General features: G+C 46.1%; 1 protein-coding gene across 1 annotated transcript; it reads left to right on the top strand.

Moving 5' to 3' along the window:
- The first annotated feature begins 3,374 nt into the window (after positions 1-3,374).
- mmrn2a (multimerin 2a) lies at positions 3,375-20,231 on the top strand. Its single transcript, XM_026309338.1, has 10 exons — positions 3,375-3,615; positions 9,345-9,467; positions 10,585-10,691; positions 12,947-13,168; positions 15,730-16,163; positions 16,505-16,681; positions 16,983-17,447; positions 18,124-18,487; positions 18,679-19,176; positions 19,355-20,231. The coding sequence occupies exons 1-10, from the start codon at positions 3,386-3,388 to the stop codon at positions 19,756-19,758; spliced, it is 3,024 nt and encodes a 1,007-aa protein (XP_026165123.1). The 5' UTR covers positions 3,375-3,385; the 3' UTR covers positions 19,759-20,231.
- Positions 20,232-21,451: the final 1,220 nt, after the last annotated feature.

The following is a 21,451-nucleotide window of genomic DNA, read 5'->3' as shown; positions in this document are numbered from 1 at the left end:
CGGGACACTTCCGTCTGGTGTGTCAAAATAAAAGCACATAGTTAGTAGTTTCCAGGTGTAAAGTCAATTTGCACTTTTAATTGTACCTGTTTGATTCGTGTCTGGATTTAAATTGTCCGGTCAGAAACAAAGATTCTCAATAATTTCCCAGCAGGTTTTTGGAAATAAATGTGTCCTCGTTTAAATATGAAATAAATTGTTATTTAAGTGTTTTGTATCATCTTTTTAATATTGAGATAAAAAATAAGAAACTGTTTTTTTTTTGATGCAGAAACAAAACATCCCAAAACTAAAGCACATCTGCGTAACATGGAAATAAATTTAAAAAATAACCAATTATATTAATAAAAGCATTTAGGCACAAATACCAAAAATGAATATTCCGATATTTTGACCTGTGGTTCAATCTGTAGATAAGATAATTAGCCTGCTGCTGTTGTTATTCCACAGCTTCAGGTTGAATCTGCTCAGACCAGACTGACATTTAAAAAGTGTCATTATTAAAGACGACTGGATGATAATGATAAATGCATTTAAAAGGAAGTTTCTCGGCTTCACGTTTTCTCTCCTCTGTAACTTGACAGTCGACTCTGTTCTTCCTGCAGGTGCGGTGAGGAGCCGCTGGAGGGCAGCTGAAGTTCACTGTGAACGAGTAATAATATCTGTCTGTTTGCATGGGAACATGAGCCTGACATAAAATCTATGTGCCTGCACGGGGAAACAAAAAGTGAGATTTAGTTGTTGTCTCTAAATCTAAAGTTTAACATGTGTGAACACTCTGCTCCACACATCCTGCTCTGCCTATTTTGAGAGTGCGTTTCTGGCTTCATCAATATTTACTGCTGTCTGATCTGCAATGAAGGGGAGTGTTGGCCTGATCCAAGATTTCAGTGCAGGTCGGTCTTGTGGATCGTGGATCCTGGATCTATCCTTGATCCTTCAGAAATAAGACCACTGTAACATCCTCTATGCTGGACTGGAGCAGCCTTCAGATCAAGTGAGGGCCAAGGTTGTTTGAATGTATTCTGGGGTCAACCTGGACTTGCCTCACCCACATCACACTCTTTTTGTTTCGACCTGTGACTGCTGACCTTTGACCTCTGACCGTGTGGATTGTTTAACACAGAAGCAGTAGAGGTCTTTTTTCTACTTCTGTGGTTGTGAAACCAGATTATGTGATTTAAAATGTTCCAAAATCTGTAGACTAACACAGTTAACTATGACATCAGTCATAAGGATCCACAGTGACCCCAAAAACTGAGCTTTATAAATTCAGAGTTCAGGACTGTTGAACTGAAGGACAGTGGATCTATAGCTGTTAATCTGGGGCTTGAGATAAGTGGATGAAATATTAGCATAATGGCTCCACCTCCAGGCCACTAAAAAACACAGGCTCTGATCATCGGAGCAGTTGTCCTCTTGTCCTGGACAGGAGAAGCTGTTTATCTCCATCCGCCAGTCGACTCATACCCAAACAGCAGGACTGCATGGAAGCAAGGCCTCAGTCGGGCCTTTCAGACCATTTACTGGAAAGTCAAAGTCAAATGTACATTACAGGCTGACTCACATTAGGGCTGAGGGTCAGGGGTCAGTTTTTCATAACATCTTAACATGACTTGAGGGATCAGGAGGAGGAGCTTGTTGATGCCTGTTGCACCTGTTGCATGTGAGCAGGTTGAATAATCTCACGGTTGATTGTTGAAGTGCCGGTCATGTGTTTGGGCAGTGACAGTACGTAAGATGTCTCACTCTGACACTTTTATTCTGTCACGTGTTGTTTTGGTATGTTCTCGCTGCAGCACATGACATGTGAATTAAAGTGAGGGGCAGAGACGGAGGGAGGCTGACTGTTCCTGTCCAGGCCGACGGAGCCTGGGACATTTCCACCGGGACGGGGGTGGGTGGGGGTCATTTCCGAGTATTGTGTTAGAGCTGTGAGGAGGTGGGGGTAAGGGATGGAGGGGTTTGACATGTAACGGTCAGTGTAAAGTGTTTTGAGATGTTTACTGTATATTCAGCAGGGGAAAGCTGCTGCTCAACTCACCAGGCAAACTCACGTTAAGTTAATGCCAGTGTTTCTGCAGCATCTGAGGGACGTGACTACAGTTTGGTCAGTTTTGGTAGCTGTGATCAGGGGAATAGTGTTGCATATATGCATACACACCCCTGCACACAAGGATTTACCACACACTTTCCTAAAAATAGTAAAAATAAGTGTCAGTGTACGTCTCACAGAGCACACACCAGTGAACGTGTCTGTCTGTGGGGTTTTCTGCCGACTTTTTGCTCTCTGACTTTCATTTTTAAGGTCGTTCATCTGCAGCAGCATCGATTGTCACTTTTTGGCTCCAACCAGTCGTTTATCCTGATACCAACAGAAGGATGTCAGAATAGAAAAGGACAAAGAGAAGGAATGAAGCTAACTGTTGGTTACACCACAGAGGTTTCTGTTTTAAAGACAGAAGCAGATAAATTGTCCGTCCGTTCCCTGTAGAAAACAGAAGAAAGACCTGAAGCTGTAGAATCACAGAGTGAAAGGAAGGAAGCCGTTTCCTCTGCAGGTCCCTGAACTTCCCCTGTTCTTATCACTTCTGCGGGAAGAAGACAGACCGAAAGAGAAAGAAAGCACCATATGGAGTATTCTGACTGCTGGACCACACAGTTTTACTGAGCAGGAGCTCCAGCTTGATCTCAAAGGAGTTTTATTTAGGTGTTAAATGCTAGAATAGCTACACAAAGGCAGATGCAGTTTGGTATTAATTAGAAGGAAAATGGAGGAAATGTTTCTAAAGTTATTACATGAACTCAGAAAGTAAAACTGGAAGAATGATCCATAAACAGACATCAACATAACTTCCAGCTGTCAGACGTAACAGATTCTCCCAGGGAATATTAATTATTGTGTTTCAGAATAATGATGATCAACAAATGAAGCGCTCCTGCTCTAAGTGTCACCGACCCAGCAGTTGGACTGATTTTCTGTCTAAATGACAAAAAGGAAGAAGAAGAATTCACCATCTGAGGAACAGATGGTTGAACTGGTGAAGCTGCAAAGACCAAAGGGGGATCAGGCCTTTGTCAGCTGGGATAAGAAGAGAAGGGCTGCAGGTAGCAGCGTCATGGAGGGGGGTGGTGTCCTGTCCCAGTTTACCTGCAGTCTTCACTCTGCAGAGGAGTAAAGATGGTGGAGATGTGACTGTTGTGAGACAGGGGCCTCGGCCTTTTCCCTCCGCCCCCCCGCTGATGCAGAGATAAACACTGTTTAGCAGCAGAGGAAACAGGGGGAGGGTCTTCCCCTCACCTCACCTCCCTCTCTCTCCTCCAGCTGTTTAAAAGCAGCTGTGGTCGTGCGAGCCTCCACTCTGTGTGGTGGTCTGGAGCAGACATGACCGCGGTGGGAGAACTGTTGCTGGTGCTGGGCTTACTGGTGAGCGCTCACTGTGAGGTGAGAGCGCGAGACCCTGAGGTGGAGGAGGAGGAGGAGAGGGGAGGAAGAGGAGGAGGAGAGAGGTTCAGGACTGGAGCGTTCTCCCCTCACCCTGAGAGGCTATACCCAGAGGCGACTGAGACCCCACCACCATCGGGAACCAGAGGGAGGTACATAAGCAGAAATGGGTGAGTCCACACAAAATCATGCTGAACTCAAAGTTCACTGACTACGTTTGTCAGAGCTTTCAACCATGTCCCAGCTGAGCAGCTACGATTAGTCCCCCGACAGAAAACTACACATTCTTCACCAGGGAATGTGTCGCACAGCAAACTCATCACTTAGAGAGTTAGATGTTTAACAAATATTTAAGTTTCAGGACACTGTGACATTTTCCACTATTGTCTGATGTTTTATATACCAATAAATCAAGAACATATTGAGCTGATCATGTATTAAAAACTGATCATTAATCATAATATGTAAGTTTAGCTTTTTACTTCCTTTCCACATTAAGTTTTTATTATTATGGTTAATAAATAAAATAATGTTGAAAGATAAATCAGTGATTCCAACTTTAACCAAAAAAATGAGTGCGTGGTTGTGTCACGTTTGAGTGGCCTGTAAGTTGTTCCAACAAAAAGATCAGAGAAAAGTCCAAAGCTGAAAACAAGAACCCTGAAAGAACTGATGACCCTTCAGATTTATCTGGTGACCCTTTGGAGGGGCCTGACCCGCAGGTTGGGAACCTCTGGATGTGTAGCAGCAAAACAGGAAACTGCTGCTGAAGCAACAATATGCTAATGAGCTATGAAGTACATGTGGCTGTAATATTGCAGTATTATACCTTGTTGTACTGGATGTAAATACACAGCTTATCACTGGTGTTTTATTACGACACAGCTGACAGATTATTGGAGATGAAGTATAAAGTAGCAGAACATGGAAACAGTCTCGTAAAGTACAGTTATGTGAGTAAAAATACTTTCCACTGCTGCCTGGAGAGAAAAGACTGAGACCGAAACAAGAGTCAGACTGATGATTTGTCCTGGTCCTGTTTAACAATAATCACCAGACTGACCCTTTAACTATAGTTTCTCTGCTTGTGTCTGAGCTAAAAGTAAAAGACTTGTAGGTTATGTGTGTGTGTGTGTGTGTGTGTATGTGTGTGTGTGTGTGTGTGTGTGTGTGTGTGTATGTGTGTGTGTGTGTGTGTGTGTGTGTGTGTGTGTGTGTGTGTGTGTGTGTGTACTTTGACCACACCTGCACATGGTTTCCTTTAACGAGCTCCAGTCAATTAATCTTCATTGTGTTCAGGCTGCAGCTTCCTGATCTGGACAAACGCTGGACTCATCTCTGATTTTATGGTGTTTCTGACACAAACGTGTTAAAGTCATTTCGGTCGTAAATGGAATTTGGTGCGGTTGGTTTTAGGAACAGGTTTTGGTGAAACATGTCGGGACCAGGTGAAATGTGAGTCTTCTGGAGACTCAGACTAAATATGAGGATTAAATGTCTCGGGCGACATCGAGTCCCACGTCAGCTCCCAAAGCCACATCCCTACGTTAAACTGCAGGACAGGTCTGCAGATTTCCTGATAAAATGATGCCAGCGGGCTTTTAAAAAACAACCCTCCATTACATTTATACACCCCCCCCACCCACACACGCACACACACACACACACACTTTAAAGCTACTCTAATGACATCACTCACACACAGAGCTCTTGGTACTGTGTTGGTGTAATGGAGAGCAGGTTTTCTCTGTTTTAATCTGTGCAGGTTGAGGTTTTGACTGAGCAGGGGGGGGTTCAAGCTTTAGAGGTCAGAGGTCGACAGGGTAGTTACCTGTTGATGAATCGGAGGTGGAAACGTTTGTTGTTTGGCCGTGAACGACCTTAAAGGAGCATTCCTGTGTTTTAGAGTGTGAATGGAAGCAGTTTGTAGGCTGATTTCTGTCCTTTCAGACAGGTCCTCAGGATGAATTATAATAATTCTGGTAATCCTCTGACTTTGCTGAAGATAATTCAGGTTGGACTTCCAAATAACATGGTTTAGATAATGAGGAATGAGTGACAGCTTTTATTTTGAAGTATCTAGAAAGTCTTCCTGTGTCTCTTCGGACTGTAATTGTGGCCTTCTTTTGTCGTGGCCTCCACTCTTCACAACTGCTGCTGTTTTAATTAAACAAGGCCTCACTGGCGTCTTATCAAAGTAAAAGCTCAGCCTGTAGTCTGAATCACACTGACCCAGTGCTCAGATCCCTCGATGTCTCTCCTCAAGAAGAAGAAGAGGCTCATCAGATCAAAGAGAGGTGAATGTGCAGATAACGTCACCATGAAGGCATCATTTACTGCTCATTCAGCCGTTATCAGGAGGCAGAGACTCAGCTGGCTGATGAAAGGACGACTCTTGATGTTGGTCAGAGATTTAAAGATGTTGTTATCGTGATGATCATGCAGGCGAATGAGCTCAAGTGTGAACTGCAGAAAATCTGCTCCAAACCTGGAGGATTAACAAGTACATTCACATTTGGTCCTGGCCAACAGCGTGAGCAAAACAACAAAACTAACCAGGACTCCTTTGATGGGCGCAGCTTAGAAACACGTGGACCAGTGAAGATATGAGACAGGAACAATCCTCCAGGGTCTAGAGGCTTCTGGTGGAGGAGTGAGCCAGAAAAGGGAACCAGACTCTCCTGGACCAGCCTGCACGATGTAACTGGAGCTGTCGAAGGCAGAAGGATGCTTACGGAGCCGCCTCAGTAAAACGACTGGGTCCAATTCAAAGTGGGCGTGAAATCGGTGTAAGAAGAAGTGAAGAGCATTTTCTCCAGGACCAGCCCTGATGGCTCCACTTAACACTTTTTTAATATTTCATACTCTGGTACTGATTTATATTCAGCTCAACAAAACACTTCCTGGTTTCACATTAAAAGTGCTTATTAAAGGACTTCAAGACTTTTAATGTGAATGGAAAAGGTACATAATTTAGATGAGCCTGATGAGTACGTGGACTCCAGCAGGTGTCATGGAGAAAGAAAAACATATTTGTGATCTTGCATTAGAAAAATGCACAGATTGATATAATTCTTCATCTGAGAGCAGGATTTATTTATGTAAGTGCTTGAATTTGTTATTTTAGCAAACCTCTGTATCATCAAACAGAATAATAACACCTGGATTGTGTCAGTCCGTCCATCACTGCACATTCCTGCTCTCCAGGGGATGAATCCTTTTGATTGTAATGACCCCGCGACCTTTTCCCTCAGGACAGACTTTATATTTTAAGGCCCAAGGTCATGAATAGATGCTGATATGAGGATGAGAGCTGCTGTTGTTATTGTGGCACATCCGTCCAGCGTGCTCTCACCTCCTGCTGGCTCTGGCTCTTGTCCTGGGCCTGCAGCAAAAACCTCAGACCTCAGCTTGTTTTGCTTTGTCTCTCAGGATGAGTCCAGGCCTCGCTCTGCAGCACAAAGATCTCTTTCTTGAACGGTCAGTATAACGAGTCCACACCGGACAGAGCAGCTAAAAAGTGACAGTTTTATGGACCCCAGCTGTGGACAGTTTCAGACGCAGCCTCAAAATAAAAATGCCGTGTCTTCAGGTGCGGTTTGAGGATTTTTGGCCCAAAATGAGACGTACTGTTTGAACAAAGTGACGTCTCAACTTACAAAATGACTGACAGCACAAAATTAGACCCATTGACTGGATGTTTGTGTTGGAAAGGAGGGAACCAAAGAAAAATCCCCGTTCTTCTCATCTATCACGCTGCATTTCTTCAGCCAGTCTGACATGTTAAATAACATCCTGCAGTTTTGTTGTTTTGTGTTTTAGAATCGTGGGTCTGTTTTTAATTACAAAAAATGTGACGACAAAAGTGAAGTCTATGGACCTGGACACCCACAGTCTCCAAAGATTTATTTTGCTTTTGCTGAAAGAAAGAAAGAGACGATAATGTCTAAAACACATTTTCTGTCTAATAACCAGAGACTCACTTTGTCCTGCCTCAGTTTAATTAACCAGAAGATACAAAACCACCTCAAAAACACAAACCAGACACAAAGACACAAAACCACCACCACAGCTGAATGCAGCTGACGTTCGGTCTGGGGTTATCTGTCACGTAGAGTTGGGGAGTTGACGCCTTTGACGGGTCAGAGTCCACTGGTCTTTTGTTGATGATCTGTCCATGGCTGGAGGATATTTGGAGTTTAGCTATTTATCGGTGTTATTTCATAACAGGATATTTTAAAACGTCTACGTGACATTCATTCATCACCAGCCCTTTAAACATTTTTACTCATTTCTGACCTCTGGTGCTCTGCTGGACTCATAAACCAGGTCAAGCAGGTTCTAACTTCAGAAAATGACAGCTCATCACCCAAGGGACTGCTGAACGAGTTGAACAACACCACTGAGGTCCAACAAAAACAGGCCCTGAGTTAAACGTATGTGTCAGCTGGAGAGAAGAGACTCCTCATGTTAAACTAGGGGTGATGGTATCAGACCGAGGGGGACGGTCCCAGGGGAGCTTTGTCCTGTTCTCACTCCTCTGAACAAAACTCCTGATCACAGATAACCGAACCATAGAGCAAGGACACTAATCTGCTGCTAGTAAAGTGGAACTGAAGGATTTTTAGAAACGAGGCCAAGTGAGGACAGAGGAGGAAATATTCAAGGTTAATCTGCATCCCAGGCAGAACAAAGATGAACAGCAGGACAAAGCCATTAGTGGGTGTGAGGTGGTGCCCAGACGAATTAAGCTGCAGATGAGGATTAAACACTTTTTCACTGATGTTGTTCCAATGTCCTTAAATCCACAAATCTGCTCTCAGCCACTGCTGGAGTTTGCACTCACCTGTAGGAGCCCTGGGCTGCTCAGGAGGGGGAACCTCCACTCTGGACCAACGTGCTACAGCAGGCATTACTGAAAACAGTGGGAAAACTGTGGTGCTGAGGGGACCCATTGATTCATTAGGTGAAAATATCCAAAACAGAGACTTTTACCTGGATCAGGAGAAGCACAAACACAAACAGGGGGAGAGCTGTTGTTCAGGAGGTGAGTTAGAGTGAGGGATGGGGTCATCCTGACTTTTGAAGAGGATGTGATGGATTTGTAACAGAGCATGGGAGAGCTGAGAGTCCGGGGGAGCCAAAGTGAAGCTGCAGAACCGTTTCCATGAACATGGAAGCGGAGCTGCACTCAGAGCAGTTAGTGACAGGAAGTCCAACAACACACACACACCAACACAGCAGGATCAAGATCAGTGACTGATGCAGCGACAGAAACAAAGCCTGGGAGTCCTCACAGCTGCAACACCAGAGTGGCTCAGAAAAACAGGCCCGAGGCTCAGGTCTTCAGTTCGGTCTTTCCACTGTGACCCTTCAGGGTCAGCTCTTTCAAATAACTTTGGCTTCTTTGTATTAAAACAAAGGGTCACTCAAAAGTAGCACCATGTCTCCTCTTTTTCTTTCAATCTGAATTTTAATAACTGTAATAAAAGTCAGTTTGACGCTGTGTTCCGGAATAAAACCCCTTCAGTTTTAGGACTTTTGTCGACATCTTCTCTTTATTGATGACAGGTGGATGTTCAGATTCAGATCTCACGTCTGTGCACTGAAACAACAGCTCATTAGCCTAGCCTAGCCTGCTTCCACCTACCAGCACAGCACTAAATGTGAACACAGAGGTTACTGGGCATGAGAGAGGTATGGATCTTCTTATTGAACTGTTAAACTCAACTAAAATGATGAATAATGTGCCAAATGACAGACTCTTCCTTTAAGATACCTGCAGAGGAACCATGTCTGACCCCAAACCGGATGGAGGCAAGAACAAACAAGTGAATTCAGCAGCAGGTAAGGATAAGGTATCACACACATCTTGACTCTGTGTGTGTGTGTTGTGCAGGAACTGGTGTGCGTTTGTGCAGAACCGTGTGGTAACGATGGCGGTGGAGACTGGAACAGAGAAGTACATCATGAAGGCCCAGAGCCCCTGTCCGAACAGGGTTCCCGGCTGTCAGATGGACCTGTGAGTACACAACAGTACTGTACTGTGAACTTTTATTTTGAAATGTCCGCACTAGAGGGTCAGAATCCTTTAGGGGCGAGGCCATGTCCTCAGTCCAGTCCTTACTGGGTAATGAGGAGAGGCTTCCTGTGGGATGGGAACATGATATGAGTTCATCTGAATCTCAGATCAAGGACACGAGGAACTAGGAAACATGTTTTTAGACACATGAGGTGGCTTTGCCTCTGATCCTTAATGTTTCGCGTCCAATCACAAGCTGCTTTCAGAAAAGGAGGCGTGTCAACCTGTGAAGGATGCACTGGTTATAGCTCATCCAGACAGCCTCTTCGCTCTGTGCACGTTGTAGAATAAAACTGGGTTACAGAAACCCCCAAAAGACGTCGGCAGATTAATGGAGGAAGATGAAGTGTTTGGTGGATAAGGCAGTGTGTTAGTTTTCATTTGGATAAACAGCTCGAGTTTAACAGCGTCTCTGTGTCAAAGCTTGAAATTTGCCCGAACTGACAGGAACAATTAATAAAACCACCAAACTAAGAAACTGGATCTCTTCCTGAACCCGGATCCAGTCACAACATCCCGCAGCACTACTTTTAAAACCTCATTAACTGTGAATTAGATTTTCCACACTTGGTTCTGAGGGATCAGATAGATGCAGTGAGGAATTTCTACAAAGTGTTTGCACTTAATGTTTGGGGTTGCATCAACCTCTGCTGAAACCACATCTATTAACAGGTGGTCGACTGTTTGACCTCAGGTCAGGGAAGCTGGATTCCTGGAGAAACCGGGTCCTGTTTTATGGAACTGCTAAAAGTCCCAGTTTGACCAGCAATAAACATCCTTCACTTTAACTCACAAACTAAAGAAGAAAAACTTTAAATCAGACTTAAATCAGACTAGTCTTGACTTCAGAAGTCACAGTCTGTGCATGATGAGGATTAGATGAACCCACATAGTTGCCCCACGATGCTTTGCCATTTCTCAGGCTGCAAACGAATAAATCTGATGATATCTGTGTTTTGGACCTGTGCATTCATTTCCATTTTCAGGTTTGGACTTCAGCGAATGTGTTGTCATGCAGAGTTATTTTACCTCAGCTCAGCCCAGTCTGTGTGTGCAGGTACAAGATGTCCACCCGTCCGGTCTACACACAGAAGCAGAAGACCTTCACCGCTCTGTACTGGAGTTGCTGTCCAGGATACGCAGGATCCAACTGCGACGACACAGGTGGGACAGCAGCGGATCACGGTGGTTGTGATACGGTACCAACCCACGACAGCACACATGACACATGGCACAGCGTCTTCACATGACAGGTTGAGATGTAGCAGAAGCTCATTAAAGATCTTTTTCAACAGGCCCATCTATAAACAGTCTTTAAAATCAGCCAGTAAAAATGTCTTTCTATAGCACAGTTCATGAAGGTGGTAATTTGTGTTTCACAGCTTTTGATGATATTTTTTTGTTTTGATTTACATGAATAAACCAGCCCACAGTCTGAATATTATCACCTTCATGAAGGAGGATTCACTGCAGGATTATTGGATTAGACTGACTGGGTCCGACACAGGGGTTCCTAATAAACCGGCTGGCATCACGCTGCCTTCAGGTCCAGATGAAAATGTCCGACTTAGCGTAGCTCCCATGAGAACTGTCGGCCTGTGAGCTGGGAAACAAACGTGGGTGTAAAAGTCACGCTGATGTCCTGGAGTTGATCCTGGATACTGTATTTCATTGGTCCTAAATAGAAACTCAGTGCTGGATTTCCCCCTCGTTCTCTATGCTGGAGCCTATTTTTAAAAGTTCCTTTACATAAACAACTTCAGTTTAGTATCACTCAGGAACTTAATGCAGACCAGATTCTCTGTGAGCTGGAAACTGAAGGAGGACGTTTGTGCCAAATCTCAAAGTTGATCAGTCAGAGTTTAAGATATTAAGAGTTTTCCCCTGAATCTTTAAACACTGAGCCATGTGACTCAGATTATTCTGCCTCGCTCCATTTTCAAAGCCTTTTGACTGAAACAAAGCCAGAATATTTTGGTTCCAGTGTGAAAACCTTGTGTTTGTGACCATGATTTAACGAGGTTCTCTCAGTCTTAGGGCGTAGAGCCGACCTGTTTGCACTGGTTTTGTCCGGTACTGGTCAGTGTCTGCCTGAGAAGCTGACATGGAGTGTCAGTCCCGGGATGGGACCGTGGTGGACTGGTCGACCGTGGATCCAGGGTTTTGTGCAGGGCAGCTCACAGTAGCGTGAGGTGTGAGCGTGAACAGCCAAAAACCTGTGCTCTTGTTTTCTTCGTCTCTTAACTGCCTTTATTCCTGCGTCTGTCCCTGGTACCACCACCACCCTCGGGTCTCTCAGCAATAAGGGTCTGACTCATTCCTGCCTCTAACAAAGTGAGGAAGCTGTGAGGGGCAGAGTGATGCTGCGCTTCGATAAACCTTCAGCTCGGGTCAGGAGAAGTCCAGCTCCACCCTCCACCCTCAGGAAAGACACCACCAAGGTTCCCCCCCCACCCCACATTCTCAGGCTGTAAACACAGGGTGACTCACATGCTGATGATGTCATCAACGGCTATGTTAAACACCGAGGTCAGAGGTCACAGAAGCCTGACGTCACGGTGGCAGCGTCATAGCGTCGGGGCACGTCAGGACCCGAAGGAGAGTCTGCCCCTTCCGTCCACCTCTGCCCGACTGCAGCATTTTGGATGGAGGTCAGATTTTAGTTCAGTTCAAACAGAAAGACGAGCTGATGCTGAGCTGACACAGGTGAACTCACTCACATGCGGCACAGCAGGATATGTGCAGTATAAATAACACCAAATGTTTGTACCACCAGTGGCACCGAGGACTGTGAGAACCCAAACAGTCCATGTTTTTGGAAATAATTCAGACTAAAATAGACCTTTGGCCTTTGGAGGCTTGACTCAACAAAGAAACACAAATAAAGAGGCGGTTACACACACACACCCATCGACATGGTACGGTCCGATCCCACCACGCCTCTGATTGAACCCACTTCCTGCGAGCTGAGGTCCATGTAATTAAATCAGTGTTTCCACAACTGCAGGCCGGCAGGACCGGGCTGGACACAATAACAGGAACACCTTCCAGTACAACACAAGTGAGTCATTACCTGTGACACAATAAAACACAGATCTGCAGCAGACTGCACAGGTGTTTCTATTTTTATGTCCACCCCCGTACACAGAGGAAGATGTTAACAAGAAAATGTTTCTTTATTGAACCTGCTGAGACGCAAACGGCTGCATATTGAAGGAAACTTGAGGCATTTAAGGACTGTAGGAATTTGAAGTGTCAGTTGAAATTAAAGTTCTCAAAGGAGTGAAGAGTTCATTAGAAGTCGTGGAGTAAAAGCAGTTGAAATGTCACAGTGAAGATTTAATTTTTCTCGTCCCAGTAACTCCAGCTGATCCAGTTCTCTGTCTGGTAGAACGTAACATCACATCACTGTGTTTCAGATGTCCAGGCCGAGTCCCTGCAGCAGCGAGGCGACCCCAACCACGAACAGAACGACCACCAGGGATCCGGCGGAGATGTCACCTATCCGACCAACCAGCCCAGCATCACACAGCCCGCCCACACCCACAATCACTCTTCTCACCACGCCACGAACACGCACACCCGCCACCATCCTCATCCTCACCACCATGACCAGCAGCAGCAAGAGCACCACCTTCCTGGTGAGTTCTGGTCACGTGACTCTAGAACTGTGACCTCAAATACCCCAAGTTCAGGGAGGAATCACAAACCTTTAATGTCTCAAATCTGGTTTAACAGTTTTAGGAAATATATCCATATTCTAGGCCCCTCTCAGGCCCCTCGTACTGTAGGCCCCTCTCAGGCCCCTCGTACTCTAGGCCCCTCTCAGGCCCCTCTTAGGCCCCTCGTACTGTAGGCCCCTTTCAGGCCCCTCTTAGGCCCCTCTCAGGCCCCTCGTACTCTAGGCCCCTGTCAGGCCCCTCTCAGGAAAGTGAAGCATCAATAATTAGAATCCAATAATATCAGATCCATTCATGTGAAATGGGCCAATCTGCACAATGAGTACTTTTACTTTGGATACTTCAAGTACATTTGGATGATGGGACTTTTGGACACTCTGGTCTTACTATATTTCCTGACACATCATCACAGAGGTGTTCGAGGTCCCAGACCTGGTGTTAGGGTGTCACAGTTTAGGTTTGATCCTAGGACAGGATCAGTACAAAGGTGTGTGTGTATGTGTGTGTGTGTGATATTAGTGATGCCTCCCTGACATCACGACAACTGAGCCATGAGCTGAAATCACAAACACACACTGCTCTGTCTGCACAGACTCCTCTGGTCACCACACACACACACACACACACACACACACACACTTCCGCCACAGGAAATCCTCTCTTTCTTCTGTCTCCCATACGTGTGTGTGGGTGTGTGTACCATAGGATGACCTCTGACACTGCATTAAACCTCTCGTGTCACCAGAGCACCATGTGCATTTTGTCACACACTCTTCCCCCGGCCTCACTCTCTGTTTCCCACAGTTCTCTCTGTCCCTTTTGACCTTTGACCTCTGCAACCATCACACTATCCTTAAAGGAACATGCTGCTTTTTTTTTTTACACTTCCTGTTCGGCCGCTGGGGTTATCACATAGAGGGATTCGTTCATACTGTAATGGTGACAAATGCACAGTAATATCTGATCACATTTAGTTTTATTTACAGGTGTTAAACGTGCACACATCCACAGATCTGTAATTTCAATGTTGGAAATGTTTTTTTGAAATCAATTAGGGTTGAAATCAATTGTCACGTTATTATAATTAATTTCATACGTCTACCGTCTTTGGTATTAGCTCCACCTCCACCAACAGTCATCGTCTTTGTGTGTTTGCAATCAGAAAAACACAGAGCGAACAGCCATTTATCTTCTGAGCTTACGTGACAAAAACAGCAGAGTCAGTGAAGTTAGAGTCATGTGACTCCAGTGTTTAACAGCAATTACCCACCAATGACTAACACATTGTTTTGATTCATATCTGACTTCTCAAATGTGCAAATGTGGATGTGGATGGAAAGATGAACGACCAGCAATAATCACATCTGTCCAACACAGTCCGGTCGTTTCATCATCTCCGGTCCTTCCACCTGTGGATGGGAGCAGGTTTGAGTCTTTGCTGCTGCGTTTTCTCCTGCGTCTCATAAAGTGTCGCTTCATTTCTTCACTGCAACGTTTACAACAGAACGTTAGACGCAAACAGACCTGCAGCTGGACCCCAGACGTGGTTTTGTTCAAGCAGGAAATTGACTCAGTGCCACTCCGTAAATCACGCGGGGGGGGGGGTCCCCTCAGCACTGCTTCCCTTCCCCTACAGCTTCCTGTCACAGTGAGGCCTCACAGTACAGAGACCTTTGACCTCTCTGTACTCGCAGCATCTTTGGCTTATTGTAGTTAGAACAGGTTGTGATGACAGAGGCTGAGATCAGTGTGTCCATTGTCAATATCTGCAAAGGAGCCCACGTCTGCGTTTCAGCTCCTAAGTGAACCCTCACTGCAGAATCCATTCCTCATCCGCCAGCCTTAAACTGAACCCTAAAACAAAATGTGATGCCTCAAACTGCTCTGTGATGATGTGAGGACAGGAAAAACATCCATCCATTCCTTACTCCAACACCCACATTATCACAACATGTCACTTTTTAGAATCAATGAGTACTTCAGGGTAAGCTCTGTAAAGCACTGTGTTACTGGGCTCTGAAAGGTTCTCAAGTCGCAGCAGAGTTTGATGGTGTCATGGGTTCAGACATCATCAGGGTATTTTCTTCGGCTACGGGCAGGGAGCCCAGGTGCACCAGTGATACAACTGATTTAGCTGTGTTTGTTTCCCTGCTGGACTGTTTTCCAGCCACAGGGCTGTGGTTCGTTTCCAGTCCAGTTTGGAAACTACGCTGATTCCATTTCAGAGCAGAGCCTCAAGAGACCCATCATTCAGCTGGGAGTGGGTGTTTGTGCTCAGAAGTTAGATTAGCTCAGTCTTTTTGTAGTGGGCTGTGTGTGTGCCAAAAAGACTTCTGGTGATTTTAGCGAGCGGGTGATGATTTGATAAGCAGCAGATATTTCTCGTGGATATACCTGGTTGGCGATGCATGATTTTTGGTGACCACCAGTATCTTGTACAAACAAGACTGGGCGGTGGATGAAGAGACCCTTTTTGCTTCTCCTGTGTGATGCTTTTTTCTAATCAAACGTTATTTTTTCAGGTGTGGATAAGCTGGATGCCAACAGGGATACCCATCCCTATCCAGAAGCCCTTACTGTCCTTCCCATTCCATACGTGATGGCGATGCTGGTGCAGCCAGTCCTGGAGGGCTTCAACCGCTCACTGCAGCACCTGAGCCAGCAGGTAGAGGAGCTGGCCCTTGATGTAGCCCACCTGAAGAGCAGTCAGCGGGGGCCGGAGACGCAGCCAGGGCCCCTGGACAGCCCCAAGCTTGAACGGGCAGCAGGGGAGCAGCCAGATGCCAAATTTGACCTGGTGTATCAGCACATCAGGGACATCCAGAGGCAGATGGAGAACCAGCAGACAGAGATGGCAAACAGGCTGCACTCCCATCATGCAATGCTACACTACAACTTCACCAGCTTCAAGATGGACATCGACATGAAGCTGAAACGCCACCAGAAGATGCTGCAGGTGGGTGGACGACAGGGACCAGCTGAGAATGAGGACTAAAGCTCCAGCCTCAGTCTTTCAATCAATCATTTTTCTAATTAACACTTTAAAAGCCATGTTGCACAACAGGAACAGCTTTTATTTTGGTGTTAATTTATCATTCACTTTTACACTTTGATATAAAAATTTAAGAAAGTAAACACAAAGAAATTTCAACAAGGTTTTTATTCCTCAGAAAGTCTGATCAGCAGAATAAAAAAGCCCAAACTAATATCATTATGGAAAAAACAAACTGCATAAGACAGGTTTTTGGTTCTGTGCCTGCTTTTATGAAATGTTTAAAGTTCTGCGCCTGGTCTCAGGTCAGCCTGCAGATTATGAACTCCACGCTGTCTGAGCTGAAGCCGGACCAGAATCAGAGCACTGACAATCAGCTGAAGGTGCAGATCCCTCCCCCGCCCCCACAGGCGTTGGACTCCTCTGCACTCTGGGTGGCCATCGAACGGCTGGATAACATGGTGGTCAACAACACGGTGAAGGTGGGTCGAATAGATCGAAGCTGCAGGGTTCAGTACAGGTACAACATCCTGAGGGTGGCGCTAGAGGAAAGTCCACGGAGCTTTTTAATAATAATGTTAAATACTGTATAATGTTACTGACACTTTACTGTGTCTGTAGAAGTTAAAGCAGTTCAGAGGGATTTACAGACGACTGACAGGCTGGTCAGAGGCTAAATAGGCCTATCATCCTGACAAATCTGATTGTACATTTATACGTTTGGAAAATATGCAGCTGACATCTTCTGACAGAGCAACAACTAACCTGAACATGTTGCTGCAGGTGGGCGGGCTGACGAAGGATGTGGAGTTCACCTCAGGGAGCGTCCAGCAGCTCAGGAGAGACTTTCTGGAGCTGGAGAAGAATGTCACCAAAGCACGCCATAATACTCAGGTCCTGTTTATGGAGACAGGGCTGGAAGTGGAGGCCGCGAAGGAGGCAGTTATGAGTAAGATGAACCACCTCGCGGGGAACCTGACTACGCAGGGCCAGAGGCTGCAGGAGCTGGATGTGGACGTGGACTACCTGTACACCAACTTCTACAAGAACAGCTCAGCTGGAGACTGTGACTGCAAGGCACTGAAGGCCACCGTGGCTCAGCTGGAGAGTGGCCTGGCCAACGTGACGGAGCTGGCAAACGACAACAGACTGACCCTGGACGAACAGAACGAGGGGACGGTGGAGGAGTGGGACAGGACCAGCGACTGGATGCCGACAGCGGAGGCGCTTCAAGACAGCGTCCAGCAGGTGAGGAAAGAAAAATCACACCTTCATACAGTTTTCTACTGAAGACACACACACACACACACACACACAACTACTTTCTATTAAATTTCAACTTTAACATCAACCACAGTGTTCCTGCATTTAAAAACTACAAAACTAACTAAAAATCAAAAAGGCTGAAGAGATAAAAGATTCCAGTAATTACGTCAAAGTCAAACTATTCTAGTCAGAAATGCAAAAATAGAACAAACAGGTGCCATAACAATAATTTGGACTAAGGACGTCTTCATAATCTTTATAAAATAGACTTCAATGCAGGTCTGGTCATTTGGGTATTTTTACTGTAGTAGAGTCTGTGAATAGCAGCAATAACAACTTTTAAATGTTGTGAAGTGACAAACAGAAATAGTGGCTGACAAAGACTGGGTTGGTTTTGACTCAGTCCTGAACAAATGCACCGATTCCTCCTGAGAACAATGAGGAAAGAACTGAACCTTAAAAAAAAACACGGAGACATATTTGTGAGGTGTTTCACAGACGTTGGGCTTGTAGCTGGGAGCCACAGACAGGAAGTCAGACAGTGCTGAACGGCAGATTAACACACTGATGAGACGTGTGGACAATAAAAAGAAAAAACAGTAACAGTGTTTGAAGTAAAACCATGTTTTCTTTCCTCTCCCTCATACTGACCCTGCAGGTGAAGGAGTCTCTGGCCTCAGAGCAGGGCAAGACGAGGGTTCTGGCTCAGGGTCTGGCAGACCTGAGCAGCTCGGTGAGGATCGGCCTGGCCCAGGTCTCCAGCCTGAATGAAATGGACAAAATGCTGGAGTTGGAGACGCAACGTCTGTCTGGGTCCTTCAGCTCTCTGCTGCAGGACGCCATCCGACACAGCGAAGTGTTGGAGCTGCTGCTGGGGGAGGAGGTGCTGGATTTCCTAGAGATGCCTGAACGGGACCAGAAGGCACACTCCATCCCGGTCCTGAAGGAGCAGCTGAGACTCTTGCAGGAGCAGCTGAGAGGACACAACCAGAGCATCACTTCACTGCTGAGCAACAGGCCAGGTACGAGGCAGGTTCTACCTTAACGAGAAAACAGCAGCTTCATGATTTTAATAGTCACAGCCCAGTTAGTCCAAATGAGAACATTTTACTCCTGAACTGACACGTCCACATGGATCCAACCGCAGCAATAACTGGTTTTAGATTACAAAGTCCTCCCAGGTTTTCTCACTTTCTCTTCCTTCGGCTGGCAGGAGGCAGAGAGGATCTACCTGCTTCTGACCAGCCCTCCTCACACTTCCCTCCTGATGGCACCAGGAGCGGTGGGGTCCCAGCCAGGGAGCGGCAGCTCCTTCTCCACCCGGGGCACAGAGGAGACGGCAGCGACCTGTGGAACCTGGAGAAAAAGGTGGAGAAACTGGGACTGAAGGTGCACCAGCTGGACAAGAGAACCTGCCCCTGCCCCAACATCTCCACCAACGGAGGGGCGCCACCCGCTGGTGTGGATGCCAAACTGCAGGCGGAGGTGACGTGGCTGAAGAGAGGCCTTGAGGAACATCTGAGGATGTTCAAGAATGTCTTCAGCAACGCGGACGCACTGGCAGCGTCTGACGCCACGTTGGAGCTCGACAAAGTGTGGCAACTAGTGAAGAACGGCGACGGGAAGAAAGAGAAGAAGAGAGGAGGAGGGCGGGAGAAAACAGGAAGAGGAGGAGGAGGAGGAGGAAACCATCGGAGCAAGAGGGACTCAGGTGAGTCAGCTGTTCTTCTTCTACACCTCAAGGTTTGTCCTTTGAAGCTGCTTTTACCAACATCTGACTGCAACAGACTCATAACCACCACACACAGTCACAACTACTACACAGACTGCTCCACGTCCAGCAGTCAGTGTGAAACAGCTGGATTAAGCAGGTGTGTTACTCTCTCCAGGTGTTCTTCCTGTCCCGTCCAGCCTATCAGGAGCCTCGCTGCTCTTCGTGGCTGGATCTCCTCTGAGTGTGTCAAACAGCGGCATCGTGTTTCAAGAGTCTCTGACCTGGGGTCAGTTTCACCCTGACACTGGCACCTTCACAGCTCCTGTGGGAGGGGTCTACCTGTTCATCCTCACCTTGGACGTGACGCCGGGTCCTGCCCATGTGGTCCTGACGAGAGGTTCAGACAAAGCTCCAGTGTCTCTACACCGACAGGAGGTGACGGAGGGGGGGCCGGTCACAGGTGTGGGCCTCCTGCTGCTGAGGGAGGGGGATGAGGTAAGGCTGGACCTCAGGGCGGGAGGGTGGGTGGAGTCAGAGGACAATGTGCTGACCGGGCTGCTGCTCCACCGGACCACCTGAGGGCGCTGTGGACTTTAAACTGTGGTGGACTCAACATTAAACCATCAGTCCAGATCTAATGTTGCTTCCCTGTGTTTCCCCGTCAGTCAGGACGTGCTTACCTTAGCTTAGCTTAGCTTAGCTTACCTTAGCTTAGCTTAGCCTGTCAGGTAGACAGCGGCGCTGTCACATGGCAGAGGACCTATTGGAGCTGCCGAAGCTATTTCCTGACAATGTGTCCATTCGCCCAGCGGCTGTAGCTATTTGACAAAAAGTAGTTCCAGCAAACAGCCCCAACTCTGGATTTGTATGAATAAACCTGTCTGACCCGAGATCAGCTGTCACATGAAACACAGCATCTATACGTGGAGTCACCTGAGTAATGTTTGTAAAGTCCAGTATGATGATGTGAAAACACAGAACAGTATATTTATATAAACCTGTGGCATAAATACATGTTTGTCCTGTAACTTAATAAAAGTTCTACAGAAGCAGCTGTTTGATGGTAAAATGCTACAAACGTGTGACGGAGGAAGATTCACTGGTTTCTCCTCTGAATCTCAACTTGCTTCCGGTCTTTCACACTATTTCAGAAATGACTTTGCAGAGACAGGGATGTGGTCAAGCTGAACCTTTTTCAGTTTACATGCATTTATCGAACAATGTGCAGAGCCCTGAGGAAAACTGCATTCACCAGAGGAGAGAACTGAGAACCAGCAGCTAAAAATACACGAGTTCACCTCCCTGATCACGTGACAGTATTTTTACAAGATGTTTCTCCAGCTGTCGATGGTGCTGAGCTGTGGAGTTTGACTGAACATGTGTTTCTACCTGATAAAGATTATTTTAATGCTAGTGAGATAAAATTAAAACTGCTGACAGAAAAAACTCTGTTCTTCTGACAGGACAGGGCAAAAACTAAATGACCCCCCCACCATGAGTTCAGCTTGGTTTTAAGGTGTTGAAGAAAAGCTGAACAGGTGTCACACCTGTAATGTTCACTAACTGCACCTGCTTTATGTGTGTCCAGTCTTTATGCTAAGCTAAGCTAAGCAGCTGCATATTTACTGTAGAGACATGAGGGTGAACATCACATCTGACCTGCCAGAAAGAAATTCTCCCAGTTTTTCCCTCTGGGTTCCTGCAGGATCTCAGGATCCAACTGTGACTCAGGTGAAGTGGACAAATGACTCGGCACAGTCCTTCAGCTGCTCCACGTCTCCATGCTGACGACTTTATTGCAAAAATACAGAATCTGTCTGTCAGCACAGCATGAAAACACAAAGCTCCAAACAGGGAAAGACTTTTCTCACAGTTCGACAGGAACAGCACAGGCGGAACTGACGAGGTTTCGCCTGCGACTCTTCCTGCGGAGAAGTCTGTGGAATCAGCAGGAAAAGAAACAACAGAGTCTTTCTGGACCTGACAGTCCTGCTCAGCTGCTGTGTGAGAAATCAGACAAAGCAAAACTTTAAGTATTTTCAAACATTTTCTCTTTGGTTAAAATTTCTATTTCAGTTGACACATGAGGCCAGTTTGTATCTTTAAACTCAAATTATTCACATGTTGGATTCCTGAAGTATCTGGAAAACCCAACATGTACGAAATCCTGACGCTGTGGTGACACAGCAGGTGAGCAGCTGCAACAGGAAATGTGATGATTTCCTACCAAAATAATCATCTACAAAACTCTATAAACTCTTCATCCTCTGAT

Source organism: Mastacembelus armatus, chromosome 15 (genome assembly GCF_900324485.2).
Source record: "Mastacembelus armatus chromosome 15, fMasArm1.2, whole genome shotgun sequence".
Lineage (NCBI taxonomy): Eukaryota > Metazoa > Chordata > Actinopteri > Synbranchiformes > Mastacembelidae > Mastacembelus > Mastacembelus armatus.
This window is presented reverse-complemented; position numbering and strand designations above follow the sequence as displayed.

Coding starts and splice junctions, on each gene's coding strand:
- mmrn2a (XM_026309338.1), top strand. CDS start 3,386: ATGACCGCGGTGGGAGAACTGTTGCTGGTGCTGGGCTTACTGGTGAGC. Junction 9,468..10,584: donor CCCGGCTGTCAGATGGACCT/GTGAGTACACAA, acceptor CTGTGTGTGCAG/GTACAAGATGTCCACCCGTC. Junction 16,682..16,982: donor TGGTCAACAACACGGTGAAG/GTGGGTCGAATA, acceptor ATGTTGCTGCAG/GTGGGCGGGCTGACGAAGGA.